The 22,755-nt window shown below is 48.4% G+C and overlaps 1 protein-coding gene across 4 annotated transcripts; it reads left to right on the top strand.

Moving 5' to 3' along the window:
* The first annotated feature begins 1,582 nt into the window (after positions 1–1,582).
* Positions 1,583–20,091, top strand: GOSR2 (golgi SNAP receptor complex member 2). 4 transcript variants are annotated; one of them, XM_064582897.1, is made up of 6 exons: positions 1,622–2,078; positions 8,318–8,382; positions 9,799–9,935; positions 10,767–10,899; positions 13,388–13,528; positions 16,759–20,091. In XM_064582897.1, the coding sequence occupies exons 1-6, from the start codon at positions 1,808–1,810 to the stop codon at positions 16,918–16,920; spliced, it is 909 nt and encodes a 302-aa protein (XP_064438967.1). In that variant the 5' UTR covers positions 1,622–1,807; the 3' UTR covers positions 16,921–20,091. The 4 variants fall into 4 exon arrangements, with proteins under 4 accessions (XP_064438968.1, XP_064438967.1, XP_064438970.1 ...); XM_064582899.1 differs by having other exon boundaries at positions 1,926–2,078; positions 9,827–9,935; XM_064582898.1 differs by lacking the exon at positions 13,388–13,528 and having other exon boundaries at positions 1,583–2,078.
* Positions 20,092–22,755: the final 2,664 nt, after the last annotated feature.

Genomic DNA, 22,755 nt, shown 5'->3' with positions numbered 1-22,755 from the left:
ACAAACCATAAGAGACTCTTAACTGTAGGAAATAAACTGAGGGTTGCTGGAGGAGAGTTGGGTGAGGGATGGGGTAACTGGGTGATGGGCATTAAAAAGGCCCTTGATGTAATGAGTACTGGGTGTTATATGCAACTGATGAATCACTAAACTCTACCTCTGAAACTAATAATACACTATATGTTATTTAATTGATTTTAAATAAAAAATAAAGAACTTCTATGGCAAGCTGATGGATGTTTTATTCATCTTTGTGCCCCAATCCTTGCATTGTGCCTGATACATAGTATGAGTTTAATGAATATATGTATGAAGATTCATGGAAAGAGACCACTGGACTAAGTGAGGTAGACTCTGGTGAGCTAGAAAACAGTTCTAGGAGAACAGAGGAGAGGTTGGAAGGCAAGCCACCCACAGAGATGTTGGCAGTGTAGATCAACTGTCCAGATGGCTTAGTCATAAAAGAAAATGAGATAGAAGTTAAAAATGCAGCAAGATGGAGGGATGGAGTTTTCTTCTCTTTAGAGAAAGCCCTATGCCCATATAAAGACCTAAGAGCCTGAGAAGCAGAGGGGAGGTCCTCTGGACTTCAATTTCCTTATCGGCCTTACCCACCTCACGGGGATGCTGTGAGGTCCAAAGAAGAGCAAAATGTAGGTATAAAAATTCTTTGAGAAAATTTAAAATTTCTATCCAACCTCTAAAAGCTTCTAACTACCTATAGAATTTTTAAAAAATTTGTAAATAAAAATCTACACGTGACATTTAAGATCCTCCATGATCTGGCTCCAACTTTCTTTCTAACACTACTATTGCCCCAAGCTCCCTAAACCCAGCCACGGGAGGTCTAATGTTCTTTCTCACGATTTTCCTCTTCTCAAGCTATATCCTCACCTTCAAATGTCCTTCCCTTCATCTCTATTTAGTCCATGAACCCTTTGTGCTTTTCTTCAGAAAAATGGTACTTTGTACCATTTATAGCACTTATTCTACCTGATCATGTAGCTTGAGGGCATAATTAGCCCTCTCAACAGACTATGAGAGATGAGACGTTTGAGGGTAACTTACCTTGTATTCCTCCCCCCAGGATCTGTGCCTAGTAATAGTAGGTGCTCATGAATAAATAAATATTAGAATAAATGGAAAAATGTTAGGGAAAGAATGTACATGAGTGGACAGTCTCTTGGGACACAAAACTGGGTGGGCTCCAGGATACAGGAAAATAAAAGCATCAACTTGTCAAAGGAAGAGGAACATCTCCTCCCTTGAGAGGAACTGCAGATAAGCCTGGGAGGGTGGACACGGGTTAGGTCTACGTGGAGAGACCGAAGCGTCCAAATCCTTCAAGCCCCAACTCAAATGCCAGCTCCTACATTAAGTCTTTCCTGAATCTCCGACGGGGCTGACCCCAGCTCGGCTCAGTCTCTTTGGACTTTCTCCCTTGTAGATGTTTATTTGTACTTTTATCTTACTTCCTTTCCTAGAACGCGACCTCTTTTGAGGGCAAGAGGAACCCGGTTTCTCCCACAGCACACACGACACGTGGTAACCACTCATTCATTGTGAGTTTATTGGAAGGATGAATGGGGGGGGGCAGTAAACGGACAGATTTGACATAGGAGAAGCTTGGGTCAGAAAGGCCAGTGAAGAGCGAAATCTCCGGACCCACAGTTAGGTAGTTTACAGCGAAGGGCAGGTATGCACCTGCTCTCCCGCAGCCGGGCTCTGAGCACCTCACGTCAGTCCTCTCCGACTGCCCTTGTCAAACGCCTGACTCGATGCTGACGATCGCCCCCTGCCAAAACCTATGCTTCCTCGTCCCCAACCTGCGGCAGCGCCTCTGACTACACTTAGCCTTCTCGCCCGGGCCTCTTCTCCCGTTGCCCTCCTCCTCTCTCGCCACCACCGCCAGCAGGGCGCGCGTGGGGACAGCCCTGGTCGGCAGGAGGGGGCGGGTCCTGCGACCGGAAGCCGGAAGCCGCAAGCCGGAAGCGGGGCTGGGAGGACGTGTTCCGAGGAAGCCAGGGCCGGACCGGCGGGGCCGGCGACATGGAGCCGCTTTACCAGCAAACGCACAAGTGAGGGCCGCGTCGGGGCACGGGCGGGGGCGCAGCCAGGCTGGGCGAGGCCGGCTCCCCTGGCTGGGGCCTCGGGGCGTCCGCCAGTGTGGAGGCCGAGTCCTTCCGCCGGGGCGCTGCCGGGGGCAGCTCGGAAGCGCTCCATCTCTGGCGGGATGCCCAAGTCAGCGGCGGATGGAGGGTCCCGCCTGATGCGTGGGGACGTTGGGCCGGACGGCTCCTGGGATCTTCGAGGCCGTGACTACCTGCTAGGTAGACTAGGCGAAGGGAAAGTCACACTTACAGATTATACTACTTTGTCCAGCACCTGCCAGCTTGATGCTCTGGGTTGGTAGAGCTGGTGGGGAGTGAGGCCCCTACACATAGTTTACTATTTACTTGGACCAGTCAAGGGACGTCCGAAGAAAGATCTAAGGTGTGGCCGGATGGGATGGAGGGTAAATGAGCAGTACAGACGGAATCTTCTTTAACAATTTGGAAAGATCCATCACTGGACTAAGGTCGTCAGAAAAAGCTTCCTTGTAGCCCACAGCTCCTAAATGATGTCAGCCCCTACTCTTATTGACACTGATCTTGTTGCTGCTGCACTTTTCCCCTTTTTATTCTGCTATGGTTTATACTAGAGAGCATAATGATGGAGTGTTTGGTTTGGGTGAGTGAAAATATAGAGCCTACTTTGTAACGGTATTAAAATGACAGAATTTGCTCTCACCCTGGGAGCCTCAGTCTCATATAAAAATTATAGGAAGGGGCTTTAAAAATTTGACCTATGAGTCAGTTGGAAAAGGAATGACAGTTCTCACGTTGCTAAGAAAGGGCAGGTCTTTTAAAGTCTGTCTTTCCCCTCAAGTACTGAACCTGGGAGTTCTGATTCTAGACTTCTTCACCTTGTTTTTCTGATCTATAAAATGTTAGTTTTGGGCCAGTTAAACTTCCAGGCTCCTTTCAGCTTCATAATCCTGGTGATTGAGTGTCTTGAAGAAAACACACAATTCTGTGAGCATCAGCAATTAACTTTTGCAGTTGCGAAAATTAATGATTGTAGCTGAATTGACACAGCAGTAACTGAGCATATGAATTGCACTGGAACTTTGAACCCAATTTGTGGTTATCTCTTGCCGTGTCCCTGAAATTACATTGAGATCAATACTTTAAAGTTATGTATCTTGAAAACTCCTGAACCGCCTGAGCAACGAGTGAAAAAAAAAAAGATGAAAATCAGAATAAACATCTTACAGTTAAATAATACTGCATTCGGATGAAATTTGTAGAGGAATAAGTAGCCAGGCTTCTATTTTTGATATTCCAGTGGTTGTAAAGGTGCCCATACTTGTCCCCTATATCGTCCAGCCTCATTCACCTTATTATCCCCAGAGATTCTGATTCATTAAGTCTGGAGGACAAGAAGCTCTATTTTTAAAAAGCTCTCCAAGTGTTTTTGATGAGCAGCTGGGTGTAAAAACTATTACTTTATCTCAAGACCAGTTTTTCCTTTTTTTGATTTTGCCTTCTGGTGGGAGGCTAATTATAGTAGAGGCAAAGTCAGGGAGATGAGAATGACCAGATGGTTCCCACTACTTTTAAGTAAAAACAACCGCAAAGGTGTGTGTGATGCTATGTAGGTTACATAGCAGTTTCATACTGCATTTGGATCTCTGAGCCTTTAAATAATGGTGATTATTAGTACCCTATTTTACCTAAGACTGAGGTGCCAAGGAGTTAAATGACTTGTTCATGGTCCCTCAGCCACTACATAGTGGAAGCAGAACTTGCATCCAGTATCTTTTAACTCCAAAACATTCCTGCTCACAGTGGTCAGAGGCAGCGTGGATACAAAGTGGTGTTTATGAAGGGGGATGATGGTAGTTCCATGACTTTTAAAAAGCAATTTCATTCTAAAATTCTTCCTAGATCTTCTACATCTTTTACAGACTTTTTTTTTTTTTTTTTAAGTCAGCTACAGTGACTTGCTATCAGATCTCTCTGCTTATTTATGTTACTACCCAAGCCCACCATGACTCCCATGCTGGACAGGGCTAGGACTTCCGGTTTCTAGTGTCCACACCCCCAAGTCATACCTTTGTATCACCTGTTCCTTACTGGCTTCAAGTGTGTGGTCTGAATTCCCAGTTCAGTTTAAAACAGATTTCCCACTTGGTATATAGTGGTTCCCACCGTGCCATTCATACTTGCTTTGTTATTTTGCATTTACTTCCTCTCAGACATGCAATGTAGAGATTGGAATAATTTTCTTGGCTCTATCTCTCCTAGTTCATTCTAAGCATAGATGGGAAAAGTCAGTAATGTTTCCCTACAGACTAAAGTTTATCCGTTTTAGCTTGGAAAATAGTAAAAGCCACCTGAAGGATGTTTATAGGGTGGGTGTTGCCATCATCTCTCCCTCTGTCCTCATAGAATTTAAGATCTGGAAGTGGGGGTGGTGGTGCCTGGGTGGCTCAGTTGGTTAGGCATTCTTGGTTGCGGCTCAGGTCATGGTCTCAGGGTTGTGAGATTGAGCCTGGTGTCGGGCTCCGCCCTGGGCAGAGAGCCTGCTAGGAGTTCCCTCTCTCTCTCTCTCTCTCTCTCTCTCTCTCTCTCTGCTGCACACCTCCCCCCGACTCGTGCACATTCTCGCGCGTGCTCTCTCTCTCAAGAAATTTAAAAAAATAAAAGGGACTGACAAGATCTTCCATTCCAACACACTTTGGTCAGGAAAAGGCTTTATAAAACCCAAGACAGTTCATGTACCCTGTGTTTAAGCATGCAGGAGCTCTTGTTTTTCTTCCTTTTCTTGAAGAGAGAGAGTTCATAATTATTCTCGGGGTTCTTTTCATGGGGGAGGGGCACACTGCGCTGAGATCTGTCGTCTTGAAATTTGCACCTTTTGGTTCTGATCTCCCTTAAGGAACAGCAGTGGAGGACAAACCCGTTCCTCTTCGAATGTGTTAACTCTAGATACTTGAAGAGCACCAGCTGCCCCATTTAATTTAGGGTTTTTTCCCTTTTCTTTCCTCAGAGGCTTACTATCACTAGCTCTTTTGACCATTCCTCTTTGTGACTTGAGTTCTAGACTTTCCCGGTCATCTTGTTCATCCATCTTGCATTAGGGGAAGCCTTTAATAGACAGTGTCCTTTAACAGATGGCTCCCAGAATGAAGTGCCAGTCGATATTGTACATTGGACTTTTTTTAAAAAGTCTTAAGTCAAAACGCTTTTCGTCCCTGACAAATTTCATCTTACTACTTTAGCCTAAATGAAAAATGTTAATACTTGTTTTGTGGTACAATATCCTACCTGTTCATTATAGTACAGAATCATATGCAAACTTCATAAGCGTAAGTTGGTTTAAAAAAAAAAAATATTGAACAGAACATAGAGCCAAAGGCAGTCCTGTGGTAGAATGCTAGGAATCTTCCCTGGCATCCCTTGGGTACCATCATGTAGCCCACCGTGAAGCCCTCATCCTTAAAGTTTAAAATACTTGTCAATCCAATGGGAGAAATGTGATATCTCATTATTTTTAATTTGCATTCTCCTGATAACTAGTCAGGTGGAGTGTCTCTTTATATACCTATTGGCCTTTTGGGTTTTCTTTTCTGTCAGTTGCCCTTTGCCCATTTTACAGAAGTGCTTTGTTTGACTTTTCCTATTGACTTATAGCATTTTTCTTAAATATTCTAGACATTAGTCCTTTCTCATCTGCTCCAGGTGTTTTCCAGTCTCTGCCTGTCTTTTTATTTATTTATTTATTTTAATAGTGCCTTTGCTATAGAAAAGTTGTTTTAATGTAGTCAAATTTACCAGCCTTGTGGTTTTTGAGGTTTGGGGGATAGTTTTGGTTATTGTCTTGTTTAAGAAATTCTTTAACCTGGGGCGCCTGGGTGGCTCAGTCGTTAAGCGTCTGCCTTCGGCTCAGGTCATGATCCCAGGGTCCTGGGATCGAGTCCCAGATCGGGCTCCCTGCTCTGCGGGAAGCCTGCTTCTCCCTCTCCCACTCCCCCTGCTTGTGTTCCTGCTCTCGTTATCTCTCTCTCTCTGTCAAATAAATAAATAAAATCTTAAAAAAAAAAAAAAAAAAGAAATTCTTTAACCTGAATCATAATACGTACTCCTGTGTTTTCTTCAGAAAGTTGTTTTTTTTTTAATTTAAATTCAGTTACTTAACATCTAGTGTATTATTAGTTTCTGAGGTAGAGTTCAGTGATTCATTGGTTTCTTCAGAAAGTTTTAAAGCCTCACTTTTTCCGTTTGGGCTTTAAACCATTTTGAGTTTATTTTTGTGTATTATGTGAGATACCGTCTTCTGTGTGGGTAACAAACTGAGCCTTTGGCATTGATTATAGTCCATTCTTTTCCCACTCGTTTATGTCATTGAGTCCCCAAACACAGAGGACTCTTTCTAGCCTCTGTTCTTTGCTCTTGAGTCAGCGTTGGGGTCAGGGTTTGTCTGTCTCTGCACTGCTACCATATTGGTTTTATTATTACAGCTTTGTAATAAGTGTTCATAGGAGGTGGGGCAGGTCATCCCTCTCATACTTAACTCAGAGTTGTCTTGGGATATTTTTTGCCCCCCACCCCTTTTTTTATTATGTTCCTGTTCCTGTCATTAATGCTGCTAATTTTCAGATTTGCTCTGTGAAGCTACCATTGAGAATTTACCTCACTGCCTACATGCAGGCCTTCTGTGAAATCCTAATTCTCCTTTCCTTCAGTGTGCCATGCAGTCCTCTACTGCTGTTTCTATGGTAACCTGATCCAGATGTTGGTTAAGTCAAGCTGCATCCCTATATCTGCCTCCAAATCTCCACGTGCCCCATTCTGAACTCTCAGGACTTACCTTACTGGAGTAGCAGTCTGGTCCCACCATCTCTAGTAGTGATTTCTAGTTTCCTCTCAGGGCCATGGGTCTCACCCAGGTGCACTCAGAGTCATTGGAGAGTTGGCCTTGCTTCTGGTGCCATGGGTCATGTTTAGAGGCTACAGGAAAGCCCTGGAAAAGACAAGAGGAAGTTGAAACCAAATTTGGGCTCCTTTGCTTGCATTGGTCAATTTGGGTTCACAGTTTGTGGTGCTCATGGTGGAGGATGGCTGCTGATGTTTCCCTCAAGGGTTGGAGAGGAAATAAGAGCTCAGCAGATTCCTTCCCTGTGCTTCTAAGGTACAGAGGCCAAAAGCACCAGGAACCAGTTGTCAGGGGCAGCATAAGCAGTAGTCCAGGCCTGATCACAGAGGCCTGCTAGGAAGGGCTCCGAGGGTGACCTTGGCCAAGCCCTGGGGAACCTCCAGAGAGTGCTCTAGGGCCTGATGTCTGGGACCATGCTAGGGGGCCAGGGTACGGTGTTGCATTTCCACACAAGATAGCAAGCGCCTGGTATTGCCAGGGAGAGGTGTTTACCAAACAGGAGATCCCTATCTTTCAGGACCTTCTCTGATCGTTTTCTGCAGCTCATCACCTCATCCCTTCTCCCCTCCGACCCCAACTCTCTTTCAGGCCGGCCAGCCTGCTTGTAATCCACATGACATGCCTTTTTGCCTATCATTTTCTTCATCTCTTCCCTCCCCAGATCATGTCTCCCCTCTTCAGAATGATCTTCAGAACTCGCTTCGCCCCACCAGTTTCCCCCAGCGTACTCGTTTATGTTTGTGCCTTTGCTTGACACCAGCACTCCTCCGCTTCCTGTTTGTTTATACTAGTACGTATGAGTGCTCTCTCAAATCTGGGGACTTTCCATGTCCCTCTGGCCTGTCATTGCTAATTACCTTGTTTCTCGAGGACCAGGATTATATCTGTCCTGCCCTTTGACTCTCCCTAGTACAGACCAGCACTCGGCACATTGGGTCAAAGAACAGAGAGTGGGATTGGCTGGGTCCAGATTGAGGTTTATCACTTGCTGTGTGACCTTGAACAAGCTACATAACCTTTCTGGGCTTCAGTTGTCTTATTTACAAAATGAAGATGATAATGGTGTTTTCCTCGTGGGGTTATTGACTTCGAGAATGTCTTAGATGTGGCAAGTGCTCAGTAAATGCTGCCTGTCAGTATTATTATTCATATCCGTGTTAAATTATTAGAAACCCTGCCAAAACATGTGGCCTAAAGTGCCACTTACAAATTTTACAGTTCAGCGATGCTGTCCATTTAAATCAGTTACATGTTGGCATCAGAAAACGTGTCTTTCCTGACCAAAGCACTGTTGATTACTCCTGTCTCGCTCATTTCCTCTCTCTTCCTTTGATAGGCAGGTCCACGAGATCCAGTCTCACATGGGACGCCTGGAGACGGCAGACAAGCAGTCTCTGCACTGTGAGTAATTAACTATGGAGACCAGAGTCCTTTCTCTGATGACACGATGCTAATGGGCTGGGTTTCCTGACCGCGTTTCTGCCTCAGGGGCTTAATGATTCAGCGCAGAATGAGTTCTGTTGTTAGGGTGGACAGAAAAACCCTCTGGCAAAGTCGCTGACTTCCCTCATTGCGCCCTGTGGAATCCCACCAGTCTTATCCCCCATTACCCCTCCACTCAACCTGACATGGCCCTATGGGAATGGACATTCTCTCCTCCATCTGTCTTAATCTAATTACCGAGCGCTTAGAGGAATGTACTCCCTACCAACTCAGAGATACTCAACTGGAATCGGTCATTTCTTCTGAGCTGAGAACTGTGGCTTTTTAGGAGGATTATTCAGAAACGAATAGCAGTATTAATTAGTTTAGTTCCCACACCCTGGTTTCTTTGGAGAAGAGCTCTGCTTTTTGTTTCGAGGTTTCTTTGCCGTTGTAAGGAAAGGTCCTCTCTCGGAGCTGGTGAGACAGGCACCGCTGGTTCCCCACACGCTGCGGAGGCCACCCCGTCACCTCCCTGCCTGGCTGTCAGCACGCCCGATTCTGGCCACCTCTGCCTCCTTTCCACAGCCTCAAAAGCATCTCTGGGTTCTGTGCCCACCTCGTTCTCATCTAAACTGTATATCAGCTGTAGGTTGGACAGGTCCACTGTCATGTCTTTCTGGGGCGAGAAGCAGTCTGGGTGCCTTTCTTCTGTGCACAGATTAGTGTCCAATCGGCTCTGTTTGCCTTCCCAACATTCCCATCGTCATACGATTAAAAATGGAAAAGCGGTAATTTCGACTGTTTATCAAAAGGGATAAGGAAAATGAGTGTATTTATCATATCTTTACCTCTGTGGATTCTTTCCTGGGCCTTTCCTAGTGATATTTGGTCGATCTTGGGGACATCAGCGTCAGCCTGCCCATTCTTACGGAAAGCCTTAAGGGAGCACTCCTCTGTGTTTCACACACTCATCTTCCCCTTTGCTTTTTTTTTCTTTTAACCTCATTACTGTAGGGAATTCAATTGGCAGCCTTTTTACTAGATATTTATAACTCGTATCTGAGAATAATCTCAAAGGAAAAGAGACCTCATTCTGTTTCAGAAGATACTGCATTTTGCTTAAAATATTTCATTTCTAAAAGCAAGAAATTTATTTCTACAGATTCATCTAGCTTTTTTAAAAATTGGCATTGTTATGGCTTTAACAGTTACGTGTGTGTGTGTTTAGAACAACATTTACAGAGTCACTTAGTATAACTTGAATTTTTTCCAGTTACTCACTAGTATATGTGTTTTTCTCCTTTTAAAATGTGTTTCTTTGAATTTATCGGATATGGAAAAAAGATGTGTTTAATGTATCCTTCTAATTTAAGTTTGCTGTCTCTTTTCCAGCAATTATTCTTTTTTCTCTTTTGTGCAGTAGTAGAAAACGAAATCCAAGCAAGCATAGACCAGATATTCAGCCATCTAGAACGTCTGGAGATTTTGTCCAGCAAGGAGCCCCCTAACAAAAGACAGAATGCCAAACTGTGAGTGCTCTGACACCCTCAGCCCGTGAGGGCTAGCCCAGGGGAGGCTAGCGAATATTCTGAAAATCCATTTACGCATTGAAAAATGAGACTCTGTAAAGATAAAGTTCCCCTAAAGGGCACGATTCCCTTTCAGTGATGCTTCCTCAAAATAAAAACCCTGTAAGGTTAGTGGCTCAGAAGCCTCGTGTCTCCTCACGTTGGGTCATTTTGAAATTTTGCCTCCGGTACTGCTGTTCTGACCAGACCCAGGGCCACTTGAAGCCTACTGCTGTCGGAGAGGTTGGCTCTGGCCTTTGGTTCCTGCTGCCTTCTTGGGTTGAAATGAAATCTTGCCCTTAATCACTTCAGTCAGTCTGTTTATAGTGAGATGCCAATCTTACGTTTGATACTCCCCCATGAAATTAAAATGAAACCCCCCTCACCACCTCCACCCCAGCCCCTGCTCCCGAAAGTTTTATGAAACTTTGTTGGTGCTTTACTCGAAAGATGCCCTTGGGCTTCTTCTTGGAAAGCGATACAGTCCATCGAAGGTCAGGGAGAGGTCCTTGAGCCTGCTTCCTGTCACCTGTTCCCTGTCATGCATCCAGACTCAGAGACCAGCAGAGCTTAAGTAAAGCTGCTGGAATCTCGTGGGCGACCACCCGACTGGAACCACAGGCTGCTGCTTTTTTTTCACCATCCTCGATCAAAATCAGATGATGCTGTCGGGGATAATGCGAAGCGGTGTGGGGAGAAGGGAGGAAGCATCTTCCTTGAATACAGAGCCTGGCCACTGCAGTGTGCTACCTCGGGTTCCTGACATGTAGTCTCGCTCTCCATCAATTCCAGGCGTGTTGACCAGTTGAAGTATGACGTCCAGCACCTGCAGACCGCTCTCCGAAACTTCCAGCATCGGCGGTACACAAGGGAACAGCAGGAGAGACAGCGAGAGGAGCTTCTGTCTCGCACGTTCACCACTAACGTAAGCCGGGCTCCGGGGTGGGGGATCTGCAGGTACCTGGCAGCTCCCGGGAGCTGCGGCTGGGGTCTTGGAGCTTCATCCTCTTCGGGGATGTCTGAAGGCGACCGAGGAGGAGGAGACTAACCAGAAACGACAGTGGCCTTCGTGCATTGCCGCCGACCCTAGACCCAGACAGGGAATCTCTTTTGCTGACACAGAAGCCCGACAAGGAAGCGGTTACACCGAGGGAACGGGCAGAGGTGAAAATGACCTGGTTGGACCGGGAGGTGGAAGTTCATGTGGTGGAAACGTTTTTTTCTGGTCAGATAGAGACATGATGATGAGAACGGAGACCGTTTGTGAGGAGGGCAGCGTCCCAAAGCTGCCTTCGGGCGCTCGGCACGGCTCTGTCTGCAGCTCCAGGGTCGGGTCCGTGAAAATGTTTTTGCCCCGAATCTGAGCAGCAGTTTGGAGGAATTTGTTAACAGATATTTTGTTTTGGACAGATTGCTTAACTTTGAGCCTGTTCGAAAGTGGCCTGTTGGCTTGCATGTTTGATTTGGGGGACACCCTTGGCCCTGCCCTTGGGTTTCGATAGGATCATTTCCTGCACACGGCTGTACAGCACGCTGGCCTTTTGCGTGTCCTGCATCATATATTTCCACCAGGCGAGGTGGGTTTGGGGGCCTTTATGTTTTTTGTTTCGTTTTACAGAGAAGTTCATTTTCTGATGAGGTCTTAGCGTTCTGAGCCTGCCGTTAGAATTCAGATCAGTCCACATGTCACAGAGGTTTGTCTTTTTGCCGCGTCCCCACTGGCAGTAAATCTCCCTGAGTGTTTCAGAATGTGCCCGCATAGATTTTGCTTCTCTAGGGTAAGCAGTCACATATCAGTGGTTAACAGTTGGAAAGTGTAATGAGGATGTGCTTGGTGGTAGAGCGGTAAGCGTAGTTCCTTTCCTCTTTTTTTGGTAGTTTCCAAGTTTTCATAGATGCCTTTCAAAAGCGTAATGAACTATACAACACACTAAAAGGTTTGTGGGCTTTTGATAGTCATGGCACTGGGTATTCAGGCCTGTTTTAGGCCAGGGACGATCACTTAGAATTATTTTGTTTCTCATCAGCTTGGTGTGGTGCGGAGCACACAGTGCCCTTAGTAAAACTTGACTTGCCAAATGAACTACTTGCTGGTCATTCTGTGAGCTAAAACTAGGATACGTTTTTCTGAGCGATGGTGCCCCATTAGCTATTAGAGGGTAAGAAAGATTTGTATATAAAAGGCAGATCTGCAGATGCTGGTCAGGTGAAGAGAAGTCGCTCATTGATTCATTCAAACGCTGGAGTCTTTCGCCCCCCTGAGCACTGGCCATGTGCAGAAAACACTGTTGAAGGTGCCGAGAGTAAAGCTTGGGAAGAAAGGCAAAGCCGGGGCTCCTCCCTGGGAGACGCTCCCGTGTGAGCCGCAGGGACAGAGAGCAGGTGCGTGGGAAATGATTCCGGACTTGTGCAGCAAAGAAGGAGGTGGTTTAGCCTCTTGGTGGTGATTGAAGGAGGTGAGAAGGGCACTGCTTGCCAGGCCGAAGAGTGTGCCATGGTCAGGAGGCAGGAAAGCGGAAGTACGGCCAGTCCCGACCGGGACTGTATACGGCCCACTTTGGTGTAAACTTAGAGCCCCAGGACCAGTCTCAGGGTTTGTCTCCACAGGGTGGTTAAGAGGGCAGGGTCTGCACTCAGTAGTGAGATGCAGGCCCTGCTGGACTTAGCAGCTCCGCCTGATCTCAGACAAGCTGTTCCACCTCTCTGGGTTTCAGTTTCTTCACCTCTAAAATGGGGACACTATAGTAACTATGTCGTCATGTTAAGAGTGAGGATTAAGTGAGCTTAGGGTAATGCGCACACAGAGGGGAAAGCACTTGATCAGTGTCTGTTTTTCCCTCCCTTCCTTTCTTTACAGCCCTTTCTTGCCTGCTTAGGAGAATTGTCATTCAGGCTACCATTAGCCTTCCATGGAAATGGGCTCCTCTGTCCTGAGTCTCCCATCTAATGGCAGAGATAAGCTGTAGATAAAACAGCTGCAGAACCAAAGCAAACCTTTAATACTGTGTTAAGGGAAAGCCAAGGAGAGGAACACGTGGACCACGCTAAGTTCATAGTCAGGGAAGTAGTCAGAGAAAGCCTTTAGGAGAAGGCCAGCGAGGCCTTGAAGGCCTGATGTTTTTCCTAGGCTGTGGTCATGGTAGAGAGGCAGGAATGAACGGGCCTTGTGTAGCGGGACTCATTTGCAGAGTGCCAAGTAGGAGGGAAGTTGCTCTTCCTCTGAGCGAACAGAGGCCACCCCAGGTCTTGGCTTTGCTTTCTCCTCTCTGTTAGGTTCCTCTGATTCTTGCACCATTTCCTCTGGCTGTTCCTCTGGCTTGGCCTTGGCCAAAAGGCAGAGCGGCCAGATGCGGTGGGACCCCAGGAGCTGACCAGCCAGCAGAGCTAATCCAGTGCCTGCGTCTCTTTCACAGGACTCTGATACCACCATCCCAATGGATGACTCGCTGCAGTTCAACTCCTCCCTCCAGAAAATTCACCACAACATGGATGACCTCATTGGAGGAGGGCACAGTATTCTGGAGGGACTGAGGGCCCAGAGACTGACCTTGAAGGTGGGGGCCCTTCTGGGGGACAGGGAAAAGGCCCCTTGTTTTGGCCTCATCCAACGGTTTGGTACCTGCGTTTACATTGCGGTTCCGTATCCTCACATTTTGAGATTTTGATGGAGTCTGGGATCCTTCCTATCAGAGCTGAATTATTGTGAGTCCACAGGTCACCACACTATCTTCGCCAGGAGCTATTTCTTGTGCTTGCAGCGAAGCATAATTTAGCATCTCTCGGTGTCTAGGTCCTTTTCCATTTACTGAACCTGTCATGAAAGTGACTGCTACAAAAGGAACCAATAAGACCAAGAAATTCCACAATTTCAAAAATGACAGAATCCACGATTCTAAGAAGGCAGATGCGGCCGTATGGGGCACCTCCCCTTCCCATGGCTTCCCAGAGAGCACTACACACACACACACACACACACACACACACACACACACGACCACCTTGGAACCGAGACCTTTTGTGCTCCTGTAACTGAGCCCCCGTGGGTGGGGTCTTAGGGCCGCCCTGGTAGGCCGGCAGCAGACGGCTTCTAGAGCACCAGCCGTTGACCCACAGCACCGCTAGCACTCTCGTTAGTCACAGGTGTTTCTAGAAGCCCTGCCGCATTGGCTGAGACTCAAACCTCCCCCCACCCCACCCCCGATCCCGGGAGTGGTTTACAGAAACATTACACAGATTCTGATGTCAGTCGTGGTGTTTCAGCCTCAGCCCTTTTCCTGTATCAGCGCTGATGGATAATGGGGTGTGGGCTGTGCCTATTATCAGGGTGTGGTCCCCTGCGAACGAAGCACTCCCAGCCACTGAGCTGTGAGAAACAGTCACTCGGAAGTGTGAGCCTTATCTTAGTTTTTGTTGGACCACGTTGAGCCTGTCAGCTCCGCAGGACTTCAGTACGTGGCTGGACAGCCCCTGCCATCTTTACGAAGGAGAAGGTCAGGCGAGCCGTGAGGGACACTTGACCTCCTGCCGCTGGCCGTGGTGCTTCTGATGGTCTAGAAGTGTGGTCTCTGACAGCTTCACAGGTGCCCCTCTTTCCGAGCGGCCACCTGCAGTAATCTCAACTGATAAGTGATGACTCATCTGCCCTTTCTTTAGAAAACTGTCCATATCCCAGAAAAACAGTAAAACCCTTTTGTTTATTTGTGTTAGAGAGCGTGTGCGAGAGCGGGGTTGGGGGGAGCTTGCAGAGGGAGAGGGAGAATCTTCAGCAGGCCCCATGCCCATCAGGGGCTCGATCCCACGACCCTGAGATCATGACCTGAGCTGAAATCAAGAGTTGGGACACTTACTGACTCAGCCCCCCAGGCGCCTCAGTAAAACCCTTTTAGAATAAGACTCACCGTATTGCACTAAGGTCGACCTGGTGGGGGTTAGTTAGAGCTTCTTGTTAAACCCAGTGTTCATTTCCCAGCAAAGTCTGGTGTCACGGGGGGGTCCAAGCAGCATCTGCCCCTAGGCTGTCCCCAGAAGGAAGTGCAGGGAAGCCTGAGAGGCGGGTGGGGTTGGAATGTGAGTTTTCTAATTCACTTTCCTCCACGCACCTACCCTACTTGCCTTTTGTCTCTTGATTCCCGCCACCCGCCTCCCACCCCGCTTCCATCCGGGGTTTTCCTGCCTAAACCATTTGAAAGGAATATAGGAGAGAGCATGAAGGAACTGGGCCGTGATTTGGAGAAATTTGTGGTTGGAAAGGAATACATTTTTTTTTTGAAATTTATGTTAATTTTCAGGTGATTTTAGAAGCTTGATACTTGCACTTTGTACAGTGATGAAATAATCTGCTCTCAGAGCTAAGCAGAATCTTTAGCGTGAGCCTAAATTTTACCATCACTGTCGTGGAAAAAAACACATCTCTGGCCTCCTCTGGCAACAGTTAAGTTGGACTTGAGAGATCCCTCTCAGGCTTATTCGTCATTGCCTGGGCTGAACCCAGGTTTTGAATTCCTGTCCTCATGTTGTTTTCACTTCTGCCTCTTCTCTCTTGCTCGTTAATGCATCGTTCATTTAAAAAATGCACGGAGGGCATTAGATGCCATCCGTAAGGATGCGGTGGGTGGTGTGTATGGAAGTAGGTTAGGGTCTGCCCCAGGAGTCATTTATACTTGTTACTTCGTAAGAAATTGAGTGTGCTTAAAAAGAAAACTTAGAAAGCAGAGAGGAAGGGCACGCTGGGTGGTGTGTGCTGTTGATTTAGGAGTAAAATACCCTTTTGGCTTTGGTGGCGTTTATGTAAGGGGTCGCTGTGTTGGTGTCTCATTCCGTGTCACCCACGTCAGACCCTCTGGTAAACATGGATGTTGACCCACACGTTACACCGGAGAATCCCAGAGGTTTCTACTCTACAAGGTGAACAGGTTAGGGAGCAGAGGAAGAGTTTTTTGATGTTGCCCTTTCAAAAAAAATACATAAAACATTCCAACATAAAAAAATTTTCTTGAGGTATAATGTACATACAGGTGTACAGATGTAATTTGCCTGGGTCATTGGATTCTGGCAGACGCGCACCCCTTTGTAATTCACACTGCTGTCCAGACAGAGACTCTTTCCATCGGCCCTGGACAATCCGTCCTGCTTTTCCCAGCCAGATGATTCCTCCTTCCAGGCAACCATTGTTTTGATTATCTCACCATAAAGGAGTTTTGCCTGTTACTGAACTTCATATAAATGTATTCGGAAGTGTGGCTTCCTCTCAGGAGTGTTTTCCAAGCTCTTTCATATTGTTCATGTCGGTCATTAGGTCCTTTTAATTGTCAAGGAGTGTCTCCATCATGCAGACTCACCGGACATTGTTTACCCATTCTCTGGTTGACGTACACCTGGCTTGCTTCCAGTGTTTGGATATTCTCCTGTGTTTTCCTTCAGAAGCTTTATGTTTAATTCTGCGATCCATCTCAAATTCATTTTTGTGCATAATATGAATTGAGGATCTTCTCACACACGTACACGTATATGATATACAGGAGACGTGTGTGTGTGTATGTCCGTGATACGTATGTGTGCTAGAGTCCATTGTTCCAGCACATTTGTGGAGAAAACTTTTCTTGCCTCCTTGCTTTGCTCTGGTACCTTAATCAAAAGTCATTTGACCGTAAGCGTCGATCTGTTTCTGATTAATGCTGCATTTTATGTGCTTTAGGCATGACCAGGAGACTGTCTGTTGGTAAAGTCCCATTCCTTGGCAAGACGAGTTGATCATTGTTTTCCGTTCTCTGCTTGTCTGCCCCAGGGGACTCAGAAGAAGATCCTCGACATTGCCAACATGCTGGGCTTGTCCAACACCGTGATGCGGCTCGTTGAGAAGCGGGCTTTCCAGGACAAGTACTTTATGATCGGTGGGATGCTGCTTACCTGTGTGGTCATGTTCCTCGTGGTGCAGTACCTGACGTGAGCCAGCCACGGCCCAAGGCTACCATCGTTCCCGCCGAGTGAGCGTCTGCGTGAGAGTGTGTGCGTGAGCGCGAGAGGGGGGCCCAGAGGCTGCCTTCTGAAATGTATGCCCTTCTTAACTGTGAAGACCACTCGGAAGTAATTGTGATCTGTAACCTAGTGGGAGTTTCAAACCTGCTCTGTGTTCTGTGGTACCTTGGAGGGGGGAGTTAGTGCCCCCACGATGCACGGCGCTTAGGAAATGAAAGAAGTACCTGTTCTCTCTCTCTCTTTCTTGCCCTCACTGGGGGAGGAAGTGACGGTAAGGGTAAGGGAGGAAGCAGGAAGGAGAAGATGGCTTTGCCGGTTTTGTCCACGTAGCTGCTGCGCACCCTGGGAAGGCTTTCATAGTGAGCCTTGCAGATAGGACTGTCCACTTTGTCATCGTCTGGCCTCCTGGCTCCTAATGGGTAGGTCAGAGCAGAAGCAAAACGAAGGAGGGGAAAGAGGCCTTCTTTCCCTACATCGTTGTAACAGATGGATTTCCATGCTCTTTTTTTTTTAAAGATTTTATTTATTTATTTGAGAGCAAGAGAATGAGAGGGAGGAGGGTCAGAGGGAGAAGCAGACTTCCCGCCGAGCAGGGAGCCCGATGCAGGACTCGATCCCAGGACTCTAGGATCATGACCTGAGCCGAAGGCAGTCACTTAACCAACTGAGCCACCCAGGTGCCCGATTTCCATGCTCTTGTTACTAGCTTCCCCCATCCGCCAGGGACATGCAGGTGATTAACTGCCGGTACTTGTCACCCTTCCCTGGAAGCAGCTACCTAGAGGAGACAGAGGCACTGATGCTATTGCAGAAGCTCGTAAGATTTTCCCCATGAGGGTGTTGGGTGTTGCTCCTTTCTAAAGTGAGGCCAGTATTATTCCCTGAGAATGTTCGGTCTTGAGACTGAAGACCCTGATCGCTGATTTTTTTTTTCCCAGTGGTTAATAGAATGGGTGGTTTCTGCGGTTCCAGGACTGCAGCCTGGGGTCACGGCCAGGCCCTGGTGGGCCTTTGCCCCTGAGAAAGTCGCCGTATGCGGAGGTTAGTGTTGTGTCCATTACGGCGTCTTCTCTCGTTTTAGCGTCTCTGATTCTCTGGCTGTCTTCCCTTCCCTGAAATCTAGCAGCTGCCAGCCAGGCCCCCATTCTGCCCAGCCAGTGTGGGCAGGCACCACCCTGGAGACATCCCTGGTGTCCTGTGGGTCTCTGTTGTCAGGGACCAGGACATTTTTCCCTCTCTGACCAACCCTGGATCAAGGCTGCACCAGGACCTGGTGCACTGTGGAATTTATTATAAAGCCAGCCTCTCTGTTGTGAGTGAGCACTGCAGGTTCCAGAAAGACGTGGTTAGCATGTGTTTTCATCTGTCACAGGCCCTACCAGCCCCTAAGCTCACTAGCCTTGTGGCAAGACATAAAATAATACTTGGAATTTCCCAGAACTGGAACCCGGGTCAGTATTAATCCACCTGGGATTGTCCTGCCCCACCTGCGTCCTATGTTTGTTTTTTGTCACCTGGACGGTCATCTGTCTTCTCTTCCTTTTCTGTGTGTGTTCCATTCCACCTCCCTTGTTTACCTCCCACCTGTTTCTGTAGCAATTTTGGTCTTTTTAGGCATACCTTCTGGCGAATGTGTCTTAATTGTCACAGATTTTTCAACATGAGTTTCCCCTGGCACTGATTTCACACTTGGTGGGCCCTCCATTGCTCCTACCCCTCTGTGCTAACCAGGGGCCCTGGGTTTCCAAGGAAGGGGGGGTCTAGGACCCCTTCATAAAAGGGTTGCGGGTCCTGCCGGAGTAAGAGCAGTGGCCTGGAGGGTAGACAGAGGAGTCTGGGCGTCTTCAGACCTAGGTCTGACTTTGGGGAGGTGAAATTTCCAGCACCCCTAGCCCCCCTGCCAGCACGGGGATCTCAGCAGTCCATAAAAAGGGTTCCATAAAATGGATTTTTGAACTGCACAGACCCGGTTGTCCTATTCCCTTGGGCATCTAAGGATCCTGCCGAAGAGCATCCTTTAGAGGAAGGTGCGTAAGGAACAACTAAGCCATGTGGACCTGACTCGGGGCGGGGGCGGGGGGGTGGGCGGTGGGTGTGGAAACTCCCCCAGCACCCCGTCCTGCACGGCTGATGTGATAGATCTATTTGTAGTGTACGCCAGCGTGCTTCCACACACGCCCTCCCAGTGAGCGCTGGTCTTGGTGAGCCAGAGCTAAGGCTTTCTGTCCTGCTGTACTTAGAGAGCCATCCTCCCGACTTTGTAATAAAAGTTATGAAGGCAGTTCGTGGGTCTTTACCACCTGGGGCTAAGGAACAGCCCCCACAGTGTGTCTGGAGACCCAGAGGCACTGAGATGGCACAAACTGGCTTTCAGGGCCTTGTGAGGAACACCCCTTGGCCTAACTGGGTGCTCCTGTCTCCACAACACCCCCCTCTCCCCTGCCAGAGCGAAGGGAAGCGCTCCAGGCTGGGGAAGGAGCACCCTCTGGTGGAGCTGGGGTGAAGTCTTAGGTCACGCAGGTGCACGAACCTCCAGGGGACAGGATCTGTGACCCTGTACAGGATTTGGGTGTGTGTGTGGCAGTTGAAGACAGGTGTTTTGTCAAAGAACTTGGGATTATCTTCATTCCATGGACGTTTACTCCAGGGGTGACCACTTTAAGAAAAACCAAACTCAAAGACCCAAGTCAGTAGGAGAGTCTTGATTTTTATACGAGGCTTCAACTGCTGGGATTTCCCAGGGTCTTTTGCCCTGATGAATTTAAGTGGATTTGATTTGCAGATTTGCATTTACACCCATTGTTTTTGAAACACGTCAGTTAAATAGAGTTGAGATTGATACATTTTTTAGAAAATTGTCTTTTATAACTAATGGCCCCTTTTTTAAAGTTTCCAGGCCAGAGATTCTCAAACACTGCTCTGTGGCCAGGGGCTAGGCTGGCTGCCTCAGAAGCAGCTGGGAAACTTTTTTAAAATTCTAGATTCCTGGGGGCCTATCCCAAACCTTCTAAATTAGAGTATTTTTTAAGTCTCTAAGGTAATTCTGATGTGTGTATTTTGGAACCACTGTCTTTTAGACACAAGGCTTTTGTCTTAATCAAAGATGGTATCATTTGAAAATAAATGCTGAACTAGGCGGGCATATATGTGTAAAAAACAAAACTTATCAAGTCCAAAATAAAGTCTCATTTGTTTATATCCTATCTTATTCCAGAAAAGATTTGAGGAAATTTACAGGCACTAACTAAAACAGTGCAGTATGAAGAAGTGACCAAGAGCGAATCAGAGTAGAGTGTCATTACTAAGGAAAAAAACCCAAATGCAAGCATGAAGCCCTTCCAGAATTGTTCTGGGTCTGGTTCTGAACCCCAGCAGCCAGAACAAAGAGAGACGCATGATCCGTTACTGTCTCAGTGCGAGTGGCGATGTCATTTGCTCATAGGAGAACCCAGACCCTTAATACTGCTAGCTTGTGTGTGGTGGCCCTTACCGGAAGTCAGGTGTGGTTATTCTCCTGGGTTTCCCTCCCCTCTGCTCTTCACAAACCCTCCGAATCAGGTCATGTATTATCCCCATTGTGCAAGGGGCTGAGATTTAGTGACTTTCTCCAGGCCCCACATCTGTCTGGCTTTATAGCCCAAGCTCATAACCATGGTATCGAGGCGCCTCCCGTGCCCGGGATGAGGGGCAGGAGATGTAGGCAGGATGCCAGGATTGAGTTTAGGCTGTAAGGCACTTGTGCCTCACAGGGCAGGTTCTCTGTCCGAAAGTATTTTCCTAACTGAATGCCGGAGAGGGGATTTGTGGGGAAGTTTCTCAAGTGGAGAATGGGCGTTGTACTCAGGCCTCGCCACTAGGGAGCGACATAACCCTACCTGTGGCTGAGCTGTCCAGCACCGGGCTCTGGGCCTGAGGCCTGGTATGTTTGGAAGAGGAGGAAATAGCCGTACACTTGGGTTGGTTCCTTTTAGATACAAAATTCCCTGCCGAGTAGTGGTTCTGGGCTGTTCCTTGGGGTTCTCAGGATATGGCCAAAAAGGACCTGAAATGTATTAGTTCTGATTTTCAGACTCCCCTGCCGTTCAGTCTTTCCCTCAGCACATGGACATTATCACAAACAAGCATGGAAAACATTTCTCAAAGCGCGTGTTTGTTCCTACTCCCCTTTTTGTGTCCTTTCGTTTCATGTGGCACGTGGGACAGGAGGGAGGTGGGATGGGGCAAGGGCATCTGGTAGGTCCTTGGCGCCCTCCAGTGCAGTTGGTAAGTTCCCTGCCTTAGGAACCCCTCTGGGAGCATGCCCTCTCCACCTCCTCCCTACATCCTTCTGGCACAGGGGTCTCAATCTTGGCTCTACACGGGGATTCCTTCCAGAGCTTTGTGGGTCTTACCCTGATCTGATGTAATTGGCCTGGGTGCACCCTGGGCATGAGGAGTTTTAAGGGTTGTCCAAGCGATTGAAACATGTAGACGAGGGTGAGAAAGACTGCTTTAGCCCTAGAGCCTTCTACCCGAGGTGAGGCTGTCCCCCTGTGAACTTCCCTGTGGCCACACCAGGGACCCACGGCCCTGAGCCGCTGGGGTGGGCTTCGGGAGGGTGGAAGCTTCACTCTCCCATCAGGTGGGGGAAGGGGCCAGATCCTTCCTGGCCAGCGGGGCCCCCTCATTGACTGGCACCTCTGTGTCTGTTGGCCGAAGCACCTCAGTGGGACAGGCCAACCTCGCACTGTCACCTCTGGTGCACCTGTCAGCCCTCCCCACCACCCCCTCCCCAGTTCTGCATCCTCCCTGGACCGCTTGGGCTTCTTGGAACCTTCTGCACCTTTGCACAAGATGTTTCCTCTGGGGTGTGCCACAGACACCCCACAATGCCGTGTCCCCTCCAAGAAGCCTGCCCCGCCACCCCCCAACATACCACTGGCACCGCGCATCTGGGGAACGGTGGCGGGAAGGGCTTCACTACGGGGACCTGTGTGCGTCCTGCGTACGGAGACAGAGGTGTTCAGTAGTGGTTGGGGCCACTGGCCTGTAGGAGGGCACTTGATGAGCCCAGCCCATGCAGGTAACCGGTTTCTGAGAAATGGGTACAATGGCTCAGCAAAGCTTTTGTGGCCAGGCCGGGAGGAAGCCAGAAGGTTCAAGGCCACTGATTCCACTAGCCATGTGCTATGATTGAAGTAAAAGGGTGTGGGACTTTGTGAGCAAGAATGCATCGAGGACCGTTAGGGGAGAGGCCAGTAGGGTGACCAGTTCCTCTTGGTTTTAAAGCTCAGAGTCCTGACTCCTGGTAAGCTCCCCGGGCCGGAGCAAATCCGGATGGTTGGTCACCGCAGCCACGCTAGAGGCTCAGACCACCCTGACGGATGCAGAGCGCCCAGGGATGGGGACTGTGACCTTGGAGGCTGACCCCTGACCTAGGGATTCCACTAGTGGGGGCTCATCGGCCCTTCCTCCTGGGCACCCGTGATGCCTCCCGGAGAGTGGACGTGGCCTTGACCGGGCCCTACAGCCGAGCCCGCCCGGCGCCCCAGTCCTTTAGGACGGCAGCCACCAGAGCCCGGCATGCACCTGGCACCCTGTTCACTGTTTCAGGGCCCAGGTGGGTTGGAAGCAGCCCCTGTCTCTGCAGCTGCAGTAAGGAGCAGTGAGGGCCCAGAATCCAGGGTGCAGGCGGCAGCCTCAGCTTTGGGGTAACCCCCATCCCGTGTCCCTTCCCACAGCAGATGCGGGGCCCAAGTGACCTGGTGTTTGTAGAGACCCGGAGGTCTGGGGGCCACGGCTGCTTCCTGGAGAGCTTACCAAGTTG

The sequence above is a fragment of the Mirounga angustirostris genome, unplaced genomic scaffold (assembly GCF_029215605.1).
Source record: "Mirounga angustirostris isolate CCGP_5_RB_7025 unplaced genomic scaffold, mMirAng1.0.hap1 SCAF_17, whole genome shotgun sequence".
Lineage (NCBI taxonomy): Eukaryota > Metazoa > Chordata > Mammalia > Carnivora > Phocidae > Mirounga > Mirounga angustirostris.
The sequence above is the reverse complement of the archived record's forward strand: the minus strand, read 5'-3'. Positions and strand labels throughout refer to the sequence as shown.

Coding starts and splice junctions, on each gene's coding strand:
- GOSR2 (XM_064582897.1), top strand. CDS start 1,808: ATGCTTCCTCGTCCCCAACCTGCGGCAGCGCCTCTGACTACACTTAGC. Junction 8,383..9,798: donor AGACAAGCAGTCTCTGCACT/GTGAGTAATTAA, acceptor TCTCTTTTCCAG/CAATTATTCTTTTTTCTCTT. Junction 10,900..13,387: donor CTCGCACGTTCACCACTAAC/GTAAGCCGGGCT, acceptor TCTCTTTCACAG/GACTCTGATACCACCATCCC.